This window comes from Archocentrus centrarchus, chromosome 9 (assembly GCF_007364275.1).
Source record: "Archocentrus centrarchus isolate MPI-CPG fArcCen1 chromosome 9, fArcCen1, whole genome shotgun sequence".
In the NCBI taxonomy this organism is placed as follows: Eukaryota; Metazoa; Chordata; class Actinopteri; order Cichliformes; family Cichlidae; genus Archocentrus; species Archocentrus centrarchus.
The window spans coordinates 14881962-14905789 of NC_044354.1; the positions used below are offsets into that span (position 1 = coordinate 14881962).

Genomic DNA, 23828 nt, shown 5'->3' on the forward strand with positions numbered 1-23828 from the left:
CGGATTTCTGCATTTGTTCTTTTTATGCTGTTTTCCACCCCTCCTATCAGCTTGCAGCTCAGACTCCAGTCTCAATGGCCTTCTGTATGTAGACACTGAATAGGCACTATACAGCCTCACTCCTCCCCCACCATTTCTACCTCCCTTCTTCCCTCCCTCTTTTGCTCCCTGACAAGTGCATGTCCCTCGACACTCACCCTGACGTCACAGGTGACTCGAGCCGCCCTGTGGTGCTTGTTTCAGCGTGATCAGTTTCTGAATCAAAAGTTGAGGCTGTGGTGGCTGGCTGTCTCAATGCATCAGGTGTGCATGCAAAGAAGCAGGGGGGGAAGAGGAACAGCAACCAGATGAATGAGCTGCGCAGCACAGGACGTGATAGGTCAGCAGGACTAGAAGAAGAAGAAGAAGAAGAAACAGCCTTTATTGTCCCACAGAGGGGACATGCTGTGTCTATAAAGATGTCGAGACCTAAGAACAGCCTCTGGAGGGAGATGAACTTGTATTAATTATCTGGAACTGAACGATGATGTAAATAAGCGTTACCACTAGTTTCTCTTTGGATTTATACATAAGGGTAAGAAATGCTCCTCTAGTCTTTCTTTTCAAAAATGATCTTTCTTTTGGAAAATTGTGAACTTTCTGTACTTTTCCAGCACCTTCCCCATTTAACTAAATCTACTCATGTTTACTCTTAAAAAAATGTTGGTCTCAATCTTTTGAGTTCCTTTATTTACCAAAAAAAAAAAAAAAAAATTCATTTTTCCAGTGCAGTTTCAGCTTTTGATATTATTGCAGGGGAGAAAATTGTCTTCACACTAGTCTACTAGTCTTGAGGCGACAGTTTGTTGTGATTTGGCGCTATATAAATTAAATTGAATTGAATTGAATTGAATACAGTTGTGTGCAAATTGCAATACCTGAACTATCCAAACAGAAAAGATACACCGCTCTTTTAGCTGTGTTTGGCCAGTCACATTTATTTATTTAGGACCGAGACAAACATAAACGCAGGCAAAGATGAAAAATTTAGTAGATCTACTTTAAGCCATGATCGAAAGCTGGCCTCGGTCCAAAAGAAGAGGTGACAGTGTGACCTACTGGTTACCAGGAAACAACAACGTGCTTGACAATCGGGATTTTTTTTTTTTTTTCAGCTGAGAGAAACTGTCACAATTCCAGTTCAGCACCACATACTACAACTATGATGTGTGATTTGCTAACGTGATTATGGACAAAAACATTTAAGTTGTTATCCTTAGATCAGGCTTGCAAAACGCGTCTAGATTATTTAATTCCTTAATAATAACAGTTGAAACCTGTGATTTATTAGAACTATCGAAACTTAGCACAAAAAGTAAGGACATTTCTGTTTGATGGATTATTGCTTGTTGGCAATAAATCCTACAACGCGGGATGGGACGCTTGATACTATCGTTTCATCACTTCGAAAATGAGGGCTCACTTGACCGCGGTTTTCATCACCGTGTCGCGCTTCCGACGTTTGGAAACGCTCATGTGAAGTGCGGTTCAAAACGGTCATCATGTGACGGTGGCTAAGCGAGGATTTGGTGTGTTTCTGGGCAGGCGAGGCGCAAGGATTCACTTTTTTTTTTCATGAACCTGTCATTTGGGCTACGCCTTGTAATTACTGAATGAATGTTTTTGATACTACCTCTTCTATTTAGTGCAAGCGTATGTATAGTTCATTATTAATTTTGCTCTGGATTGTGGAAACCAATATAGGCTATTCAGTCACCAATACCAAGAGTGTAAATATCGGCTTATTATAATATTTCTGCCATGTAGATGAGAGAAAGAGAAAGAAAGACTACTGGGTGAACTCTACTGACTTAGAGAGAGAGCGGTGCACTGCGCTGTAAATTCGTCAAATTATCCAAATAAAAATGTGTCTGTGTAGGTTCTCAGTCATTCAGGTCCTCGCATTTACCAGATTGTGGAGAATCCCAGGTATTTAAATATCCGGGAATAAAGAAATTTTGAGAGGTGAAACGTCTTCAAGAAACTTATATAAGTCCAGTCGGGATTTTTTTTCCCTCAAGCCCCAAAGACTATCCCATTAAAAGAGAAAAATCAAAGAGGCAGAAATTTTCAGCTTCAACTCCCATATATTATCTAGTTTATTTGTTTGTTTTTACTTTAAACAGAAAACGTTGATTTGCAGCATCAAGTGACTTCCTCCTTGAAAGTGAGGATGATGATTATTTTTTAGTGCAAAAGTGGATCAATGAAGTCACCACACAGCTGACTGTGAGCGTTGAATCCCCAACACATTTCCATTTGTTTTGCATTTTCGAGCTTTAAAACTAGCTGCACACGCTGTAATGAGCTTTTAGTTTTAAAGAGAAATGGAGGTCAGTCCCAAAGTCTGGTGGTGCTGTTAACCCGCATACTGCACAGCCAGAAGTATTCATATTGTTTAAAAGAAGAAAAAAGTAAGAAAAATCTCATCCAGTAATTACAGGCAACCTATTTCTTAACAGTTCTCATGACAAGTGAGTTTTTTTTTTTCTTTTTTATTCCCACTGACCTTCCAGTGTAAAGATCTCCTAAACAGCAGGAAAAAGGCTGCAGGTTCAGTGTAACCAAAACCCATGCCCATGTTACAAGATACAGCACCCACAGCAGGATAGGGTTTTAAATAAAGTTAAGAAAAGTTTCTTTATGGTTCAGAGGTTGCTCGGAATTAAAAAGGAATTGGTCAGTGTGAAAATGTGAAAATGACTGTTGTGATTGGTCAGGATAAGGTCATGGAAATTTAAGAAATGTTAGCCCTTTTTAAAAAAAATGTGGGTGCAGTCTTTTCTCATTATATTGCATCTTATAAACTGTTTCTTGTGCATTACACTGAAACACTAAAGAACTGAAACAGCCTCATGAATGTCAATACAGAGCGTGAAAATAGAATTGTTCTTTACAGTCACATCTTGTGGTCTTTAACGGTCTCAATATTTTTCTTTCCTTGTTTGTTCGGGGATTTCTCCAAAACATGCTTTGATCATACTTATTGATAGTCTGTTATAATCAGTAACTTTGGAATTGTGCAGGGCTCATCATTGTTTCGCAGAAAAGCATTATAAAGATGTAGCGATAAGAAATTGGTCAGCAGGTGTCACTGGGGAGACGGGTTTCAGATTGTTTCGAAACTTTGATCCAATTGATCAAAAACGCTGTTTCAGTCTTTCACAAAACCTTGCTTTGCTCATCACTACTTATACCACTGGATAGCCTGTGTATTTCCCCATAAATGGTGTCACATCTGTAAGGAAAATGCATTTGTGGGTTGAGCAGCAGAGTTGAGTGTGTGGGCCACGCCCACGAAAAACTTACCATAGCTTCTCTGATAATGCTAAACAACATGTTCTGCTGAGTCTTGTTTTGAGCTTCTGATACAACAGGTGCTGACAATCAGGTGCCAGTAAGGCACCTGATTGTCAGGGACAGGCCACGGAAATAAGGCCACAAGAAGATGGCTTTGCCAACCTGTCAGCACTTACAGACCCGTCGCTATGGGCGGGCCCTAGGGGGCCGTGCCCGCCCACTGATACGCTTGGGCCCGCCCTGGCCCGCCCACCCAAGCCAGATCACTAATCAAGCTAATAATAGTGGTGCCCCCCCTGTTGGATTTCATAAGCCCCCCCTTAAGAGTGAGATCTGGCGACGGGACTGAGCACTTAGAAACTGTAGGCAGTTTTCTACAGATTTCCAGTCGAGATTTGCAGGTTGATATAGCTGACGCCTCTCTACCCAGACAATCTGTGGTAGACTAAGCAGCCAATCTCCGGTCTCATAGGGCTGCCAGGAGGCCTGCCATGACTGTTCTTCACTATCAGGGCTGTTTGCACTGGTGTCTGCAACATGTGCCCTGGAACCCGAACACGTGGAGGAATGTTATGTTCAGCAATGAGTCCAGATTCTGCCTACCATCCCGTGTGACCAGCATAAGGAGGGGTTGACAGGCTGTTGTGGCTGTGTATGGTTCTTCCACATGCTACCCCATGAGGCCCCTGTTTGTTGAACAAATAAATTGTTGAATTGCCAAATTGTTTCTTTAGTTTTCAATCATCCAATACACAACACCAAACCAGAGTCAATAACAGAATAAGCTGGTTGGCATTGGCAGAGTAGATTTGGTAAGTTTTTTATGAGCGCAACCCACATACTCAACTCTGTTGCTCAACCCACAAATGCATTTTCTTTACAAATGTGACACTCTTTAAGGGAAAATAAAAAGGCTTTCCAATGGTATGATTTATTGCCATGAAGCAAACACAAATTATCTTACTTTTTGTGCTAAGTTTACTTGCCATTACAATAAAATACCAACTCAAAGAACCCCTTTATGTCATGAATTTATTTATTTTAGCAAACTTTGATATGGGCTGTTATTCCAGAAAGAACTGAAATGATTGTTGGCATAGGATGGTGTGTTTTTTTGACTCACGTTTAGAGCAATGATGGCATAGGAGCCAGTAATCCAGGAATTTTCAAACAGCTGGCACAACACTGACTTACATTTTGGAAGCAGCAGCAGTACACAACAGGCAATTTAGTGCTGTCATAGCAGGGAGCTGTCTGGTGCTGGCAAAATGGCTGCTGTGCCATCACAGACTGGAACACTTCCACAAGTCTGAAACATTTGCTTCTTTTCTTGCCTTTTGTTCATCTTGTGCCCACTCACTTATCTCGAGACACTCTGCTAGGGCTCCACTCCAGATTAGGAGTCACTAGACTAAACTACAAAACTGTATGAACATTTAATTTTTTTTTTTTTTTTTTTAACTTAAAACAAAGTTCAGTTGTGGTCAGAACTTTACATGCACTCATCAGGGGCATGGATGATATGGTAATTTTGTATATTTATTTCTTTGAACTGTTCTTTTTCCAGGGTGGAATGATTGTACAGCATACATCTTTAATGAGTTTAAAAAACAAGAACTCGTGCACAAGTTTGAATTTATTTGGGATTTTCTCTAATCCACACAAGGTCAAAAGTACCCTATACTTTTGCCTCAAATATATACATACACCCACACTAATATTTGGCTAAATGTCCCTTAGCAAGTTTCACCACAACCTGATGCTTTTTGTAGTGATAAACAAGCTTCCGGCATATTTGTGGCTGGATATTTGACCACTTTTCTTGGCAGAATTGATAGAGTTCATTTAAATGGTTCGTTTCCTGACACAGACCTGGCTTTTAAGTATAGTCCACAAATTTTCAACAGGTTGAAGTCAGGACTTTGGGAAGGCCATTCCAGAAGTTTAATGTTAGCCTCCTTTATCCGTTCCAAACCCAGTTTTGATGTGTGGTTGTAATTGTCCTGTTGTAACACCCACTTGCATCCAAGTTTCAACTGTCAAGCTGTTGATTTCAGGTGAAGCTGATTTTGGAGGTAGTCCTCTTTCTTCATTATTCCAGGCATTTAGTGCAATACAGCAGAACCACTAGCAGCAAAACAGCCCCAGAACATGATGCTACCACCATCAATGCTTGACAGCTGGTACAGTGTTATTAGGCTTGAAAACCTCACCTTAACTCCTCCAAATATACCTTGTCATTCTAGCCAAATAGCTCAAATCTTTGGCTTATCAGGCCATGAGACATTTTCCAGGAGGCATTTGGTTTGTCCATATGGCCAGCTGCAAATTTCAAATGTTTAGAAATGGCTCCAGAGACCTTCCCAACTTGTGTAAACCTACAATTCTCCCTCTTAGATCTTCACTGAGTTCTTTGGACTTTCCCATTGTTTTGAGTATTAGTCAATCCAATGAGTGCTGTCAAACAAATCCTTTTTATGCTGGCAAAGAGAAACTACCAGTTATAGTTGGTCATTATCACTAATGAGAAGTTAATAAGCCTTGATCTTGTTAAATTTAAAGCTATCATAGAACCTTCAGCACCACTTGTTAAAAGTTTTAAGTGAGTGCATGCATATATACACTGCTCAAAAAAACTAAAGAAACAGTTTTTAATCAGAGTGTAGCATCAAGTCATTTAAACTTCTGCCATACTGATCTGGTCAGTTAAGTAGCACAGGGGGTTGTTAATCAGTTTCAGCTGCTTTGCTGTTAATGAAATTACCAGCAGGTGCACTAGAGGGGAAACAATAAGACAACCTCCAAAAAAGGAATAATTTTACAGGTCCTTGACCCACCAGCAGGACTGCTGTCTGCTGCTTTTACAAAGAGGATGAGCATTAGCAGAGCTCTACAAGCTCCAGCAGCCACTGGTGTGAATGTCTCTGACCAAGCAATCAGAAACAAATTTCATGGGGGTGGCCTGAGGACCCAACTTCCTCTAGTGGGTCCTGTCCTCACTGCCTGGTACTGGGGAGCCTGATTGGAATTTGCCAGAGAATACCAGAATTGGAAGGTCTTCCACTGGCACCCTTTTCATTTCACAGATGAGAGTGCAGGTTCACCTTGAGCACACGAGACAGATGTGGAATCCACATAGGGGCCATTCAAACTACTGAGCACCATTTTGAGTTAATACAATGAAATTTAGGTAAAATGGACTGGCCTGCTGCATCATTTTTTCACTTTGATTTTCAGGGTGTCTTTGAATTCAGCCCTCTGTAGGTTGATTGTTTTCATTTCCATCAATGAATGTGGTGGCATTTCATTCCTAACACATTACCCAGTCCATATCAGTATAGATATCAGCATGATTTTTTCTCCATTGAAATCTGATATTTTTTCAATGTGGCTGTATTTGAAGCTGTATGTATATTTTTGACAAAAATTATAAATAAATTCAAACCTGTGCACCTAATTCTTGTTTTTAAAAGTCATTAAAGATGTATGCTGTGCAAGCAGTCAACTTTGGAATAAGAACAGTTCAAAGAAGTCATTAAAAGTCACAAATTACAATGACATTCATACCCATACCAGTTTGGTTAGATAATGTCACAAATTCCAGGTAGTGAATTTCACTTTGTTATTTATGTAGCTGAGTGAGCAGGTGGGTCACCTTACCGCAGTCTGCAGGGGGGGGGGGGGGGGGGGGGGGGGGGGATGCAATATCACTTTCGATGGTAGTGCATTATTTATTTTAAGGGAAACTGAGAATCACAGGGTCAAACATTTCAAATCAAATATGTTGTTTTCTGTTTAAAACGTTCTTTAATTAAACACAATATGTCCAATGTCAGATCACAGGATGTTTTAACATTAGCTATACCTCTTATTCAGTCTGAACTCAGAAAAACTGGAAATGGTTTGCTGCCTTTGAAGGGAACGAGCTACAAAAACTATGAAACTTCATTCTCTGACTTCATGGCAACATTTTAAAAGATCATATTTATCTGCAACCTTACTTTCACATATTTTTCTTAATTTTTGAACATGTATAATTTATCCTTGTATTATGTGTCTGAATTCTTTTTTTTTCCACAAGTCTTTTTGAAAAAGAGATCTTAATGTCAGTGAGGCTACTTGTTTAAATAATGGATTTAATAACAATAATAATGAAGTAGACAGCCAAGTGAAATTAGGAGAACCGCATGTATGTGTCAACTGTACTGAAACACACCTCTCAGTGGGTGCATATTCTTGAGCACCTTAAATTATAGTCCACTATGACTCTGTTGTCCATGTAAAATTACCAGTTTGTGAATCTGCTATTAGTGAATCACTTTAAATTGTTTTACCAAAATAGCTGCTAACATGACTCGCAGCGCTTCCTACCCTCTGTCAGGGTGGTACCCTTGTTCCAAATCCACTCTTAAAGTTACACATTAAATTCTGCCCTTCCTGAATGGTAGATCCAGCTTTCACTGGCTTTTGTGTGCACATAGTGGAACAAAGATCTTTGGAGTCAATTTACAATTAAATACCCAAGTAACTATCTAAATCAACAAAAATAATTTCAAGTGTTCTTATTATGTTTGTGACGCTTGCTTCTTAAAAGCAGATAAAATGTCAACTATTTAAGCAGCTTCCAGGCAGAAAATGTGAACCATGGTAATGGTGAATTTGAAAAATGATTATGAAGATTAGATTTGTTTTATGTTTTCAGGTTATCTTTCTTTCTGCAGGACCATGACTGGCAAGCAAGGGAGACAGTGGCGGTCCATGTGCAAAGGCCTGATCCTGGGGACCCTTCTGACCAGCTGCATGATCCTAGTTTACTGTGTCTCCAACCCACAGGTCCACTTCAGCGTCCCTGAGTAAGACTCCTTATGCTGGTGTTATGTCCACACAAGTAATTTTTCTTGTTCCAGCTTCTCAAGTGGAATGAATTGCTGCTTTTGTTTCTTTTGTGCTGCAGCAAATTTTGAGAAAATTGCCACAAACCTCATATGCTCTGATTGTCTGTTTTCATTTCCCTCTATGTAGGGTTCCAGTGCCTTATTCCTGCGCCCACCGTCCATCTCAGTTCCACCCCAAACTAATCAAGAACAGTTCAGAAAAATACACCGCCCACCCCTGTGTTCCTAAAGTTGATATAATGTTTTTGAAGACCCACAAAACAGCCAGCAGCACCTTCCTCAACATCCTTTTCCGCTTTGGGGAGAAACACCGGCTCAAATTTGCCTTCCCTGACAGCAGAAATGACTTCTTCTATCCATCTTTTTTCCAGCGCTCCCAGGTTAAAGACTACAAACCTGGAATGTGTTTCAATATTATCTGTAATCACATGCGCTTCAATGCACCTGAAGTGGCCAAGTTGCTACCTGTGGACACATCCTACATCACCATCCTGCGAGACCCTGCAGAGCTTTTTGAATCCTCCTTCCACTACTTTGGCCGCCTGGCGCCTTTTACTTGGAAGATACCAGGTGATGACAAGCTGACTGAGTTCCTACTTCACCCCCATGAGTACTTTGATCCAGGAGGCTTCAACTCTTACTACCTCAAGAATCTACTGTTTTTTGACTTTGGACTGGACAACTCTCTGGAAGTGGATGATCCGCAAGTGGAAGAAGGAATCAAGTTCATTAGTGACCGTTTTCAGCTGGTTATGTTAGTGGAATACTTTGAGGAATCACTTATCCTGTTAAAGGATGCCCTCTGCTGGGAGATGGATGATTTGCTCTTCTTTAAGCTCAATGCCCGTAAGGGATCCACTGTGTCTAAACTTACTCCTGAGCTGAGGGCCAGGGCCCTTGAATGGAATGCTATTGACTGGAAGCTATACCAGCATTTCAATCAAACTTTCTGGAAGAAAGTAGATGCGTACGGGCGGCAGCGCATGGCTGCAGACGTGGCAGAGCTCAAGAAGAGGAACAAGGAGATGGCATCTATCTGCATTGAGGGGGGCCATCCTGTGGAAGCTGCCAGCATCCAAGAGACAGACATGCAGCCCTGGCAGCCAATTGGAGAAAAGTCTATCATGGGGTATAACTTAAAGAAGAATTTAGACAAAGCACATTGGAAGCTGTGTCGCAAGATGTTAATGCCTGAGATTCAATACTTAACAGAGCTTGGAGTGAACCTTTGGATCACCAAGCTGTGGGGCCATGTCCGAGATATCATTAACTGGTAACTGTGAGCATGAGGGGCCAATTCAAATCTGAAACACTGTATTAAGAAATCTGACTGCATGACTGACAGGCTGAGAGGTTAAAAATCTGTCACATTTTCTGTCTCGTTGCTTGTTTGCATTATATATGATTATGCACCTTTTCTGTGTACATGATGAGAGCTTGAGAAAAAGAATTGCCCTCACTGTCTACAAATACATAATCAATTTACTATATGCAGCTGAGGCTTAGTATTCTTCACTGTGAGTCACTTTTCAAATGTTTCAATGTTTTTCCTCTCAGATGTCAGCTTGTTCTAATGGATTACTCTGGAGAACTATGGAGTTCTGGATTTAGATCTAGAGCACTTTTGTGGATTTAAAAAAAAAAAAAACCTCTTTCCATCCCTGAGAAACCTGTGGGGGTTTTGAAAACATGGAAAGAACATTAGTTGGTTTGAAATAAATGAAGTCTTTGGTGTCCATCGGATAAAATACATGTGAAAATACAAAATGTATGTAAGCTTCTGTCTGTGGAGGACAAAATCAGCCATAAATTAAAAAAAAAAAAATGGGGGAACAAATATATGCCTTTGTCATGGCATACTTTTTTTTTTACTTTACAGTTACCAGCATTAACTCTCAGTTTACTCCAGAGTCCCATCAGTGCTACTTCTAAATCAAATAACCAATAGTGTTATTAACTATAAATGTGCGTCTCCAACATGTCTGTCATGAAAAATGTCTAATAAATAAAAGCAAAGGAAACAATAAATCAAAAAGCCATTACAAAACTATGCAATCAGCAGTAAAAAAAAAAAAACTTTTTGTTTTTGTTTTGTTTATTGCACATGGAGTTTTTATAACATAAATCTTGAGTTTCCTGCTGTATCAGTTTCTTTTCTTCACGTGGGAGCTTTACTCTTTAGTTTTTGTTTTTCAGTATGTAACAATGTGCTGCTCTGGCCAGTTGTTTTGGGCAGTGTACTGACAATGGACTGGTACTTGTGTAGTGAGCAAAAAAAAAAAAGCTAAAGCATTTGTCTGCCTAATAAGGTGAATCCTACCTAATAGTGTTAAACACCACTCACATGCGTTTATACAACCTTGCTATCAGAGCCACTTAATTTTTTATTTTTTTTTTGTTAATGCTCTATATCACTTACTTATTTATGTAAATTCACCCATAATATTTATTCAGTATTTGTTTGAATTCAGTGTTGTTCCTTTTTTGCATTTTTGGCCACAGCGGCTTTTGTTAGCAGTGGAGAGAGACAGTAAATGGGGGAAAGATACAGGGGAAGACACGCGGGCAAATTGCGCCCCACCGTATGTGGTCGCCTGCTTCACCACTAAGCCACCCAGGCACCCTAATGTTTTGCATTATTAATGGGTTTGTCGATCTTGTTTAATTAAGCTGAAATTTCCTGATTTTGTCCTCCATACAATAATTTGTTGTTACTAGCAATATATGATCAATCTTATTCTCAGAGTAAATTGAAATGTAATATCGCTTATTTAAAATGATCATTTCATTATGTTGAGTTTCCTCTCTGTGACAGTCTGTTTCATTTTTACTGCAATATGTGTGCTAAGATGCATGACTGCCCTGGGTGTATTGTGTATGGATGTACATGACCTCCCAGCATCTCTGAATTAAATGGGTTAAGATAAGTGACCATACTGCATCAGCCTTTTGGGAGTGAATAACAGTTCACAATTGTCCTGTTAAAATTAGCATATGTGCCGATGATGCCCCAAAATGGTAGCAGTTCCACACTTACCCATTAAAGCATTTATTTTGATGATCAGTGTTAGAAAATCGTAATTACATCCACTGTGATTTACTGATGTAAAAACAAAACAAAATAAATAAAACATGAAAAATCTAATGGGTATGTTTTTAATAGAAACTGTGTGATCACAATAGTTTTCCTCTGTTTGGCTGAATTCCTAATAATTGTGACATACTACAGTACAGATACAATCATGGAAGGATTCCCTCTGTTAATTCTAAGTTTTTAAATATCAGAATGTAATATAAAAAAAAAGTGTTTAAAAGGTCTTAAAATTTAGTAAATACAAGAGATGAACAGCAACACATGACATGTTACACTATGCCATTATTGATTTAACAAAAATTAAGCCAAAATGCAGAAGCAGTGTGTGAAAAAGTAAGTATGCCCTTATTTATTGCTTCTATAGGAATTACGAGGGTAAGTAGCAGCCTCAAGAGAGCTGTGCATAAACAAATGCTCGCAAACCTCAATGAACTGAAGCAATGTTGTAAAGACGGGTGGGCCAAAATTGTTTCACAGGACACTGTGGAGGAATTTTGGTCCTGTGAGACACTGATAAAGAAGATGATTACCTCAAGTTACTGCTGTTAAAGGTGGTTCTACAAGCTGAATCATTGCCAGTAGTAAATAACAGAAATATATGGCATGCTTTTTAAGTAGAAATATGCATACATTCTCTCTGCTGTTTAGTTTGTTTGCATACCTTTCTTTTTACTGTAGCCATACTGACACTAGAACTAACAATGTTAATAAAGCTCTGTTACATTAATATTACCTGCATGACAAGAACAGCAGCTGTATTTAAACATTCATTAAAAAAAAGTAATGAGCATTATTCCCTGAAGGGAATTGCCTTCAGTTTGTCAGTTATTTATCTGTCAGGGTCGTTTTAAAAACTGATTACTCCAATCAACACTCTTTATAATGACAAGCCCCTGGTCTTTAAGTAAAATATGCAGCATTTATGTAATATGTCCTATTGGAAATGATCACTTTTTATTGATGCACTAATGTGCACATACTGCTGGTCAGATGGAGGATTAAAAGCGTTTTGACTCCGCCTTTTTTTAAACAATACAGGAAGCGAAGTATTTGAAGTACACAGGGCTGCGGGGGCGTGGGTTTACAGCTGTGCTTTTTAGTGACTGTGCTTTTTGTGTGTCTAGTACCATGCCAGCATAGGTATTAAACCGGTTAGCCAGATGTTTTAGCGCTGTTTGTTAACTCGTCGTTTTCTGTAGGTAACTGATGCTTGTTTTGCGGCGTAGCACTAGCAGGAAGCTAACTGGCTAGCTAGCTAGGTTTAGCTTTGTGCTTTAATCACGGAGTGGAGCTAACAGTTCTCTGGAGGACAGCAGCTTCAGTATTTAACAAAAGAAAAAAAAAAGACTTGGGTAAGAGTAATACCAATGCCACACCAGAATTACTGGTGGTGGCAGAAATATTAGCTCTCACGCTGGAGGCATTAACAGCGCCGCTAACTGTAGGCGTCCCTGCAGATGAGTGGCCCTGACATCTGATTCAGCTGGGGGAATTATTAACAACAAAGTAAAAAACAGAGAATGTCCTGTAAATCAACTAAAGTGGCCCCGAGTGTTGATTTCGACCACAGCTGCTCTGACAGCGTGGAATATCTGACGCTTAATTTCGGTCCATTTGAGACTGTTCATCGCTGGAGAAGACTCCCACCGTGCGATGAGTTTGTTGGTGCAAGGTAAGGTTCGGACATGTGAGCAGTAGCTTCATTAAAGCGGAATACCTGTGGTCTTACTGAACATCATGTGGCTTCACGCAGGCGTAGCAAGCACACTGTTGTGGCGTACAGAGATGCAATATACGTGTTTGGGGGAGACAATGGGTGAGTGCTACAAGATCTTGTCAGACATTTTTCTGTTATGTTAGTTATATTTATATATATGTAACAATTCTGTGTCGCCCAACAGGAAAAACATGCTGAATGATCTGCTCCGCTTTGATGTGAAGGACTGTTCCTGGTGTAGGTAAGAATACAGCCTTACCATAAGGCATATAGACAGACTATATACTAAAATGTGATTTAACACCTGTCTATAATTCACAGAGCTTTCACCACTGGAACGCCACCTGCACCCAGATATCATCACTCAGCTGTAGTCTATGGCAGCAGCATGTTCGTTTTTGGTAAATAATTTTATTTAAAACAAATATCCTTTGTTTTATCCTTTTCATACTCAGGTGGCATTCCTGTAATGTTTGACTCTGATATGTTTTAGGGGGCTACACTGGAGACATCTACTCAAATTCAAACCTGAAAAACAAAAATGACCTTTTTGAGTACAAGTTTGCTACAGGACAGTGGACTGAATGGAAAGTGGAGGGAAGGTAATGTATTAACTTGTGTTTTTGTTTTGTTTTTCTAAATGTTGTGGATTGCGTGCCATGATATTATCGTATCATGGCTCCATGGTTCCTATCCTTACTGCTTTTGGTTGTCTGAAAGATAAAATGTTGGAAAAAATCTATGGGCTGATTTCTCAGAATAAGGTTTAGAGCAGGGGTGCCCAAACTCCCGACCCGTGGGCAACTTCTGGCCCTGCCCGCGAATTGATGTCAAAAATAACGTAAATTTGGCCCTTTGAGTTACTTTTTTGACATTTCGCCTTCCCATCCAATTAAGAGGGTTAAGCAAAATGGCAAAAAATTTGCGGACCGGAAGTAGGGCCGGGGCCGGAAGCGGCCCGCGGGTTGGGAGTTTGGGCACCCCTGGTTTAGAGTAAGCCAGGAGTAAGCCTTAAGAGAGCTGCTAACCTAAAACTAAAGGGGCTCACACTGTGCATGGTTGCCTCCTACCATTGCCAAGCATGACTATCCCCACCCCCAAATCCTCTACTGGCCTCCAGTCACACCAACCTTAATGATCCAGGCATGAGTTCATATCAGTTTGTCCTAGCCTCAGCTTCTCGTTTGCTCACGCTCTCCATTTTACACACAGACATACTGTAGAGAAGTTTTCTTGCAGAGCATTTATTCTTTTCGTGGCTTCTTAACTGGGGAAGCACTGACACACTGTCCCCTCACATATTTGTTAATTACACAAGGCAGCAGTCCTTGAATAAGCATTCAAGGAAAAAGCATTCTTTCGGTTGATCTATTTAGGGGTGGCTACAGTGGATCAACTGCCTCCATCGCACAAAATCCCTAGCATCCTCTTCTGTCACACCAACCCTCTGCATGTCCTCCTTCAGTACAGCCATATAACTTCTCTGTGGTCTTCCTCTTTTCCTTCTGCCTGGCTGCTCCATCTTCAGCATCCTTTGTCCAATGTATCCACTATCCCTCCTTGCATCTTCAATCTAGATTGACAGCATGCTGGATTTAGATTTACTGTTTGCTATTTTCAATTTGTATAAGAAATATTGGCAAGCCAAACACAAAGCATAGTGAACACATTCTATATTTAATCCCATTGAAGAGCTGTAGTGTGAAAGCAACTCTGTCTTCAGCAGTCATTTCTCACCTCAGTCATGGGCACATCAGCTTGAACAGTAGTGCTGCTTGAGGTATTTTTGCAGCACAGTTGTACCAGTGATCTCTCGTCACTAAACATAAACCCACTATGTCATCATCCCTGATATTGAGCATACAATCCTGAGTCATGAGTTGCATCTTTTTAGCTGTGAACAGTGTTGGGGAAACTCTAAATTAGGAATGCACCCACCCATTGCATTGATTAAAGAACAGTTCAGAGTTGATGAACACTATATATCCACCCACACCTGGTAAATATTCACAGGTGTATGCTCTTTAGAGTTGTTTCAGCCAGCAGCATTAGGAAACTTGGAAACCCTGCCCACTTTGAGAACTGTTCTGCATACAGTTGGTTCACTAGAATCACTTAAGTCACCAGTTTCACATTGAAAAATATTACAGATGCCAGTTATGTCATCAAAATGATAGATGGTTGGTGTTCATATAGATATTGCAATTAGTGATTGGTTAAAAAAAGTTAAGCCCACCTCCTTCAAGAATTCATTTAAGCTTCAGTTTAGTCCTAATTCTCCATCTTGCATTCTGCTCAGTTTAATTCAGAACAGGCTAAATCTATAACCATTTAAAGTCTTTGCAATCCCTTTGAGTTACATGGGCAAATAAACAATTTAGTCTGTAATTATTCTTAAGCCTTGTCTGTGAAACTCGTCCTAAAAATCCTGCGTCTCTGTTTCAGCTTGCCAGTAGCCCGATCTGCACATGGGGCCACAGTCTACAGTGATAAACTGTGGATATTTGCTGGTTACGATGGAAATGCCAGGTATATTTAGAAATGTCCTCTTTCGCCACATACCCACATGTATTTGTTTTTGTATGTAAACTTGGTTATTTCCCCTTGTGTAGGCTGAATGACATGTGGACCATCAGCCTGCAGGATCGAGAACACGCATGCTGGGAAGAGGCATGTTTAATTCATTTCCATAACAAAAGAGAACATAATTTAAAGTTCAAGATTTGGAAATTCTGGGTCAATGTTAATGTCCGTCTTTCTGTCTTTGTGTCCATCAGATCGATCAGAGTGGTGAAATTCCCCCATCTTGCTGCAACTTCCCTGTAGCTGTATGCAGGGACAAGATGTTTGTGTTTTCTGGTCAGAGTGGAGCCAAGATCACTAACAACCTCTTTCAATTTGAGTTCCAAGGCCACATGTGAGCAGCGTCCTTTCTTATGGACTTCAGCTACTTAGACTATATTTATCAGTGTTACCGGAGACTCATAACTCCATCTTCTCAGGTGGACACGTATACCAACCGAACATTTACTGCGGGGCTCCCCTCCACCACCACAGAGACGTTACGGACACACTATGGTCGCCTTTGATCGCCACCTGTATGTATTTGGTGGTGCTGCTGACAACACCCTGCCCAATGAGCTGCATTGCTATGATGTTGACTCTCAGACCTGGGAGGTGATCCAACCCAGCCATGACAGTGAGGTATGAAAAGGTTTGGAAAATTGAGATTGTATTTGCAATTTCATTCATCCATTTCCACATCTATGGACACAAGAACTGTGTCAATAGATGTGTTAGGTGGATGGATGATATCACAAGGTGAATTATTAAACAAGATATTGTTCCTGTACTTTCCACTTGTACTTTTTCTTGTTTTATATAATGCAAACAAGTATGTTTGCAAAAGCTGTTGAGAGATTTTTGCAAATATTTCCTTGTCATTTTGAGTTTATATACTCTTCATTCATCACTGTTGGACAATCCAAACAATGTATGTATTTAATCAAGTTTGTACAGATACATGCAAGATCATTAATACTATTATAAATTTCAATGGTATGGGGATGGCTGTGGCTCAGGTGGTAGAGCAGGTCATCTGCTAATTGGAAGGTTGGTGGTTTGATCCCTGGCTGCTCCAGTCTGGATGCCAAAGTATCCTTGGGCAAGATACTGAACCCCAAGTTGCTCAAGATGCATTCATCAGAGTGTGAATGGGTTAATAAGACATGTTGTATAGAGCACTTTGAGTGCTCAAGTAGAGTAGAAAAGCATGATAGAAGAGCCAGTCCATTTATGGTGTTCTTTTTGTGCCACCCCAGATGGGCATTTAAAAACATTTAGTGACTTTTTACCTTGCCCACTGATAATTGGAGGGAGGTTATGGTTTCAGTCGTGTTGATCTGTTAGCAGGATAACTTGGAAAATTATGAATGGATTTTGATAAATTTCTGGAGTTGTTGGGGGGTGGTACAAGGGACAGTTGGTTAAATTTTGGTGGTGATCTGGATCATCATCTGAAGCCGGGAGTTTTTTTTTTAAAGGATTCTTTACTTTTGTGAAATAGAAACAATATTTACATATTTGAGGATTACTCAGATAATTAGGAACAGATTTCAATGAAACTTTGTGGAAATATTCTTTAGGGCCCCAAGAACATATGATTTCATTTTCAAGGTCACCAAAAAAAAAAAAAAGCCTTCTCTCATCATTCGCAAAATTTTTCAATTCATATCTCAGTGAATTTTTCATCTATCATGATGAAATTTTGTGCTCGGATATAAACAGTTAATGTTAACTCATTGTCCTTTTTTTGTTGTTGTTGTTTGAAATTAAAATACTCACAATAATGCAAAATGAACTGCAAACCCAACACAAAAATCACAAACACATATATAATTCATATCTCAGCAAATGTTAGTTTTTCTTTTTTCATTTAGTTTTTTTAGCAGATGCCATTAGGGTACATAAACGGAATAATATATATCCAGATTATAAATGCCATTATCTGTTCATGTTGATATAATTTTTTAAAATAAAAATATGCAATCATATTTTACAGTTTTTAAAAGCAAATACAATACATTTCCAGGCTTTGTTATCTAGTAATTAATGATGGACTATGACAACATTTTTTTCCTTTCCCCCCCTCAGATGCCAAGTGGGAGATTGTTCCATGCTGCTGCTGTGATTTTGGATGCCATGTACATATTTGGTGGGACTGTGGATAACAATGTCCGCAGTGGGGAGATGTACAGATTCCAGGTTGGTGTCAAACCATCTCATTGCTGAGATATAACAATGCTTATGGTTTTAACAAAAACCTGTCCTGCCTTAAGATTCAGTAAAAGTTTTTCAACTATCAATTTTGCAGTTCTCGTGCTACCCAAAATGTACCCTCCATGAGGACTATGGCAAACTGTGGGAGAACCGTCAGTTCTGTGATGTGGAGTTTATTCTGGGTGAGGTGAGTTTTCATTGCTGTAAAACTGGGGACAAGCCTCTAAACTGAGGTGGGGTGCCCATTTAGCTCACTGGATTGAGCAGGCGACCCATATGCTGGAAGGTTATTGCTGGGGCCTGGGTTTGAATCTCCTGTGGGCCGTTTGCTGCATGTATTCCACCTGCCCTCTCTTTAAACTTTCCTGTCAACTCTCCTCCTGTTGTAAATAAAGGTTCAAAAGTCCAAAGAAAATACTTAAAAATTCATGGTGACTTTCACATGATCTGCCTAACTTAATTTTTTTTCCACTTGCCTGACTCATTGTTGTGTTGTTTGCAGAGTGAAGAGAGAGTCTTGGGGCATATTGCCATAGTGACTGCAAGATGTCAGTGGCTGCGGAAGAAAATCCTGCAGGCTCGGGATAGGCAGCGACAGGTTGGAACAATGTAGCAAGTACACCTCATCTCCTCTGAGACAGATAAGACTGTCAGTGTTGTGAGAAGATATTTATAAATATGAAAAATCAGGCAGTTCATGTAACTCAACTGTCACACACCCCAGAAGTCAGAAATATTCCTGACATAACTTCGAGCTCCTGTGTTACCATTCAAATATTAAATGGCTGAAAACTGTTAAAGCTGAACTGGGAGAAAGTTAAGAGAGGGCACACCATCATGATATTAGAACCTTTGTATAATATAAAGCAGTAGACATTGAATTGAATCTGTAGTCTCTACTGAGTTGATTGACCATGCTGTGTGATATGATGACATTAAACAGCACTTTTTTTTTTTTTTCTTGTAATTTGAAAAACAATGAGCACCGCAGGAACAATTAGCCTGTCAGAGTTGGGGCAGGTTTATCACTGTTATCAAGCTGTGCACTGCCTCAGAGACATTTTAAATGGCCAGTACAAACATGTTTTCATCCCCCTCGAGGCATAACAGATTGAAGAGCACTCTGAACTGTTTTTACATCATTCTGATTTGCATTTCAAACCGCAGAAAAAAACAGTGGTGGGGGAAAATGAAACCTCCACTGAAATAGGTGAGAGTGGAGCCGTTGTCAGACTGAAAGCGTAATGGATTGATAATTATCTGTAATATCAGGCTAGCACTTAGTATTTGTCCAACCAATTTTGTTGGCACAGAAAGGGAAACTCAAGAGGTTATTGCTTGTATCAGTTAAAAAAATAACCACTTCCCTTCAGACCTGATGTGCAAATTGAAGCTGCAAATGTAGTAATTTTAGTTTATTTTTAGCTTATCCAGCTGAGGCGAGGCATCCATCATCTGTCCACAGTTCACAAGAATTCCTACTCCTACTACAATACTGGTCAGAATTTCATCAAACTTACACAGAATGTTCACCTAATGGGTCTTAACCCAAATTGTGCTCAAAGTCCAGGTCTCAGTTGTCGTTTGACTGGCAATAATCTGTGAAATGTAATGGACTGTGAGCTGGATGAGCTGCATTCTCTAAAATTCTTTTTTTTTTTTTTTTGAAAATTCTGTTAGTCTTTCTCTAAAGAAAAGCTGCAACGACATGCTTATTGGGAGCTGGATGCTTTAATTAAAACCTATTTACCCAAGCTTGTAGGTGTGATGCAACACCACATATTCATATAAGCATCTGTAAGAGTGATGGGTCATTGGTATGTACATTGAACTGGAATCATAACACGTGCATAATTTACTGTCTTACAGAAGACAAAACAGGAGAGCAGTGAGGAGAGGGACGAAGGAGCAGCTGGAGGCCCAAGGGATATGCCAGCAGGCAATAGGCCATCGGGCACGCAGCCACTGTTGGAGGTAGCCATCAGGGAAGCAGAGGCCCAGCCTTTTGAAGTCTTAATGCAGTTTCTCTACACAGACAAGATCCAATACCCTCGCAGAGGTACCACTCTGCTCATGCTCCTTGTGTTTGGATGGTACCAGCACTGGTACCAAAGACAGAGAAAATATTTATTCTTGGTTGTATGTGTCTACACAGGTCATGTGCAGGATGTTCTCCTGATTATGGATGTCTACAAACTGGCCCTTAGCTTTAAGCTTTCCCGGCTGGAGCAGCTGTGTGTGCAGTACATTGAAGCGTCAGTCGACCTGCAGAATGTTCTCAGTGTCTGTGAAAATGCCAACAAGCTGCAACTCGACCAGCTCAAGGTACATCCGAATTAACTGTTAACAGCTGAAAAGCTTGTTTTACTGACCTCTAGTGGTTAAAGGTTCTTAATTTTGTTCCACTGGTTCTCAAACTATGGGGCAAAGACCTGCTGCAACTGGAGTGTGGACAACTAGAGTAAAAATTTGGAGTGAGGGTGCCGGAGTCAGCGGATGCTGACCCTTTTTTTGTAATCATTAAAACGCAATTTTCTTTTGTACATGATCAATTGAAAATTATGGTGTTTGGGACATGAACCGTTTTTGTGGTTTCTGAAGTGGGTCATTCCATGTGTCTGTGGAGTTGCCAAAGGATGTGAAACAAAGTCAGCTTTGTACTAAGCCACTCTTGAAGATTGGATAAGATTAGGATAGGAAAAGGATTGGTTAATTTGACACTAATATAAGACTTTTTTTTTTTTTCCTTTCTCCAGGAACATTGCCTGAATTTTGTGGTGAAGGAATCACACTTTAACCAGGTGATCATGACAAAAGAGTTTGAGCATCTCTCCACCCCACTGATAGTAGAGATTGTTCGGCGAAAGCAGCAGCCTCCTCCTAGGGTGTACTCTGACCAGCCTGTGGATATTGGGACCTCCCTGGTGCAGGATATGAAGGCCTACCTGGAGGGAGGCGGCTTCGAGTTTTGTGACATTATTCTGCTGTTAGATGGTCATCCACGGCCTGCACACAAAGCCATACTGGCAGCTCGATCCAGGTAGAGACAGCATTTTATATAGCTATAGCAAGCTGCGTACCTGTTTTTTTTGGGGGGGTTTTTTGTTTTTCTACCCTGCTTAGGCGGAATTTGATTTCATGTGGATTTTATGCTCCTGTGTTGACAGTTGCCTCTCATAGATGTAATTGCATTCTTTAATCATTGGATCTTGTATCATAGTTTTTTTTTATGGTCCATTTCAGCTTAATAATGTGACTAATCCATTTTGTACTGTTACTCCTCAGTTACTTTGAGGCAATGTTCCGCTCGTTCATGCCTGTGGATGGTCAGGTAAATATATCCATAGGTGAGATGGTCCCAAGCAAGCAGGCCTTTGAGTCGATGCTGCGTTATATCTACTATGGCGATGTCAACATGCCTCCAGAGGATTCCCTGTATCCTTCTCAGTTGCAGAGTTTTAGATGTCACTTTGCTGGGTTAAAGGTTTTTACCCACAGCCCCTCTTTTTAACATTTCTGCAGAATTAATTAAAAACATGAAATGAGCAACGTAATTGAAGGCAAAGGCAGCCTGTGATATGAGGCACAGTTTCTGTCCAAAAGCATACCTGTCTTCCAGCCTAGAGATCTTTCCTGCTGTTCAGATCCTTAAAAAAACAAACAAACAAAACCTAGACGTTATATTCCTACATAGAGACTTGTGTTACTTGTACAGTACAGTTTGTATCAATAATGGTAAAACTGCTGGCTCATCAGGAAAGCACTCAGCATTTAGGCAAAAGATTAAAAACAAGGTGTAAACTTGAACCCTGGAAGTATTCATACATTAGGAAATGGTTAAGTTAAGAATTAATGGTGGTTGGTGTTTAGAAATAGTTTGAAGTGGCTTAGATTAGGGACATGATGGAATGATTCATAAAAATGTCAATGCCAGAAACAAAACAAGACCTTGAATGTTTGTATTTCGAATTTATTACATTTGCATGGTTTCATATAATGAGTGTCTAATTCACACAAAAGCAGTTTGCAAATTCAACTACATGGGCTGTCCAGACACTCAGCCTTATGTTTTGTGTAAAATAAAAATCAAAGAGTTCTATTGGAGTGTTACATAGAGAGTGAACTTTGTTCACTTCCTTGACTCTTGATAAACAGCTATCTGTTTGCTGCACCATATTACTATGGGTTTTCTAATAACAGGCTGCAGGCTTACTGCAAGCAGAATCTCGAGATGAACGTCACTGTGGAGAATGTCTTGCAGGTATTTGTGTTTTTGCCCAGGGGGGAGCAGTGACCTAATTGAACAATGCTGTCCCGTACTTACTTGCAGATACTTTTTATTTTGTGTATGTGAATCATTTCTTCACTCACTTCTCACTCACTATTCTTCCTCAGATTCTTGAGGCAGCCGACAAGACCCAGGCTCTGGACATGAAGAAGCACTGTCTCCACATTATTGTCCACCAGTTCATCAAGGTGGGTGGGCTTGTATCCGAAGCCCTTGGGGTTTGCTGCCCACTCACTGCAGCTGAGCTAACCCTCTAGTCCCATCTTCTTTGCGGGAGACTGACACCTTTTGTCCTCTTAGTGGATCACCCTCCATCTACTACGTGGAGAGGAGACTGTTTACAGGCTGACCGGCTGTACAAGCATCTCATCACATTGCGATGAGGGTCAAAGTGTCGCTTTGATTATTGTTTGTTATCCAAAGGAACAAAGAAGCACTCAATTTTCACTTTACTCCACTGGAGTGTTAGCTCTTCTGTATTTCTGTTAAATTAATTTCTTTTATCTTCATTTTGTTGTGCATGAGCAGTCAAGTGCCGCTTATTCCCCATTTTTGACTCATTGTCCTATCTTCATTTAGTGTTCATTTTTCTTTCTTTTTTTTGTTCTCCTCCCCTCCCAAAGGTATCCAAGCTCCCCAACCTGCGGTCTCTCAGCCAGCTGCTGTTGTTGGACATCATTGAGTCACTAGCTACACACATATCCGACAAACAATGTGCTGAGATGGGCTCCGATATTTAGGATGACTCTTGTCTACTCTTGCAGAAGCCATGCATCCCTGCTGCAGCTAGTCATTCCTTGCATGCGTCATACCCCATGCAACTGATGCCTTTTTATCCACACTATATCAAGTTGTTCTTGTTTCTCCCTCTGCATCTCAGCGAGGAATGAAATCAGTGAAGGAACCAGATTGTATTTAGAATTGTCAAATAGTGTAAAATTCTGTTTTTATGTATAACTCAGCTTTTATTTATTTTGTATAGATTTTTTTTCTGCTCACTGCTGCTTTTGCATTTTTGATAAATATTCAGCTTACTGTAAGATTTCATACTTGTGACAATAGAAATATAATAAATCTCACCAGATGTGTTCTCAGTCATCTCAGTAAAACTTTACATCCATTAAAGTCAAATTGGTTATTTATCTAAATCTCTATTCATTGAAGTTTGTATTGTTCACATATATCATGTAGGAGATAATTCAAATCATGTAAAAATCTTTGTAATAATTCTTACCATTATTAACAAAATCTCTATCCATACAATACTGAAATGAGTATTTAGTAAAATTGTTATCATGTACTCAAAGCCTTAATAAACCTCATTCAAAATGAGTCGTGTGTTTCTGTGGTTCCCCCTGTACTCTGATTTCTAGGGCTTCTTGTGAAATGCTGAGCTCACTTAAAACCCAAACAAAATTCTGCTTTTTTAGAAATCACAGTGTAGCCATTTGGTGTCTTATCAGTACACTAAATTATTATTGAAGTTTCTGCACAATCATTTTGTCAAATAAAAAGAGTATCACAAAACTTAAGTTATTTTGAAACCCCAGAACTGATTGGTTTGATCTCTTTTTAGACTCAATAGTTCGTGGCAGGTTGTGTTTTCACAAATCTCCTGGGCTCTCACATATGACTTCATTCTTGAGCCCAAATATAACCTTCAAATTGCTTTTAAATCCCACAGTCATCCCAAGCAAAGAGCCGATAGCGACATTA

At 39.9% G+C, this 23828-nt stretch overlaps 2 protein-coding genes across 3 annotated transcripts; both read left to right on the forward strand.

The window, feature by feature from the left end:
• The first annotated feature begins 223 nt into the window (after nucleotides 1-223).
• gal3st1a (galactose-3-O-sulfotransferase 1a) lies at nucleotides 224-11313 on the forward strand. Of its 2 annotated transcripts, none has more exons than XM_030737814.1 (3): nucleotides 224-574; nucleotides 8042-8192; nucleotides 8362-11313. In XM_030737814.1, exons 2-3 carry the CDS (start codon nucleotides 8065-8067, stop codon nucleotides 9509-9511), a joined length of 1278 nt encoding a protein of 425 aa, XP_030593674.1. In that variant the 5' UTR covers nucleotides 224-574; nucleotides 8042-8064; the 3' UTR covers nucleotides 9512-11313. The 2 variants fall into 2 exon arrangements, with proteins under 2 accessions (XP_030593674.1, XP_030593676.1); XM_030737816.1 differs by having other exon boundaries at nucleotides 8061-8192.
• A 1058-nt stretch (nucleotides 11314-12371) lies between these two features.
• lztr1 (leucine zipper like post translational regulator 1) lies at nucleotides 12372-23425 on the forward strand. Its single transcript, XM_030738386.1, has 19 exons — nucleotides 12372-13000; nucleotides 13082-13144; nucleotides 13230-13286; nucleotides 13367-13446; nucleotides 13539-13647; nucleotides 15491-15574; nucleotides 15658-15715; nucleotides 15823-15962; nucleotides 16048-16249; nucleotides 17699-17809; nucleotides 17919-18011; nucleotides 18327-18422; nucleotides 19694-19883; nucleotides 19980-20149; nucleotides 20581-20864; nucleotides 21110-21259; nucleotides 21980-22085; nucleotides 22220-22300; nucleotides 22736-23425. The coding sequence occupies exons 1-19, from the start codon at nucleotides 12849-12851 to the stop codon at nucleotides 22850-22852; spliced, it is 2343 nt and encodes a 780-aa protein (XP_030594246.1). The 5' UTR covers nucleotides 12372-12848; the 3' UTR covers nucleotides 22853-23425.
• Nucleotides 23426-23828: the final 403 nt, after the last annotated feature.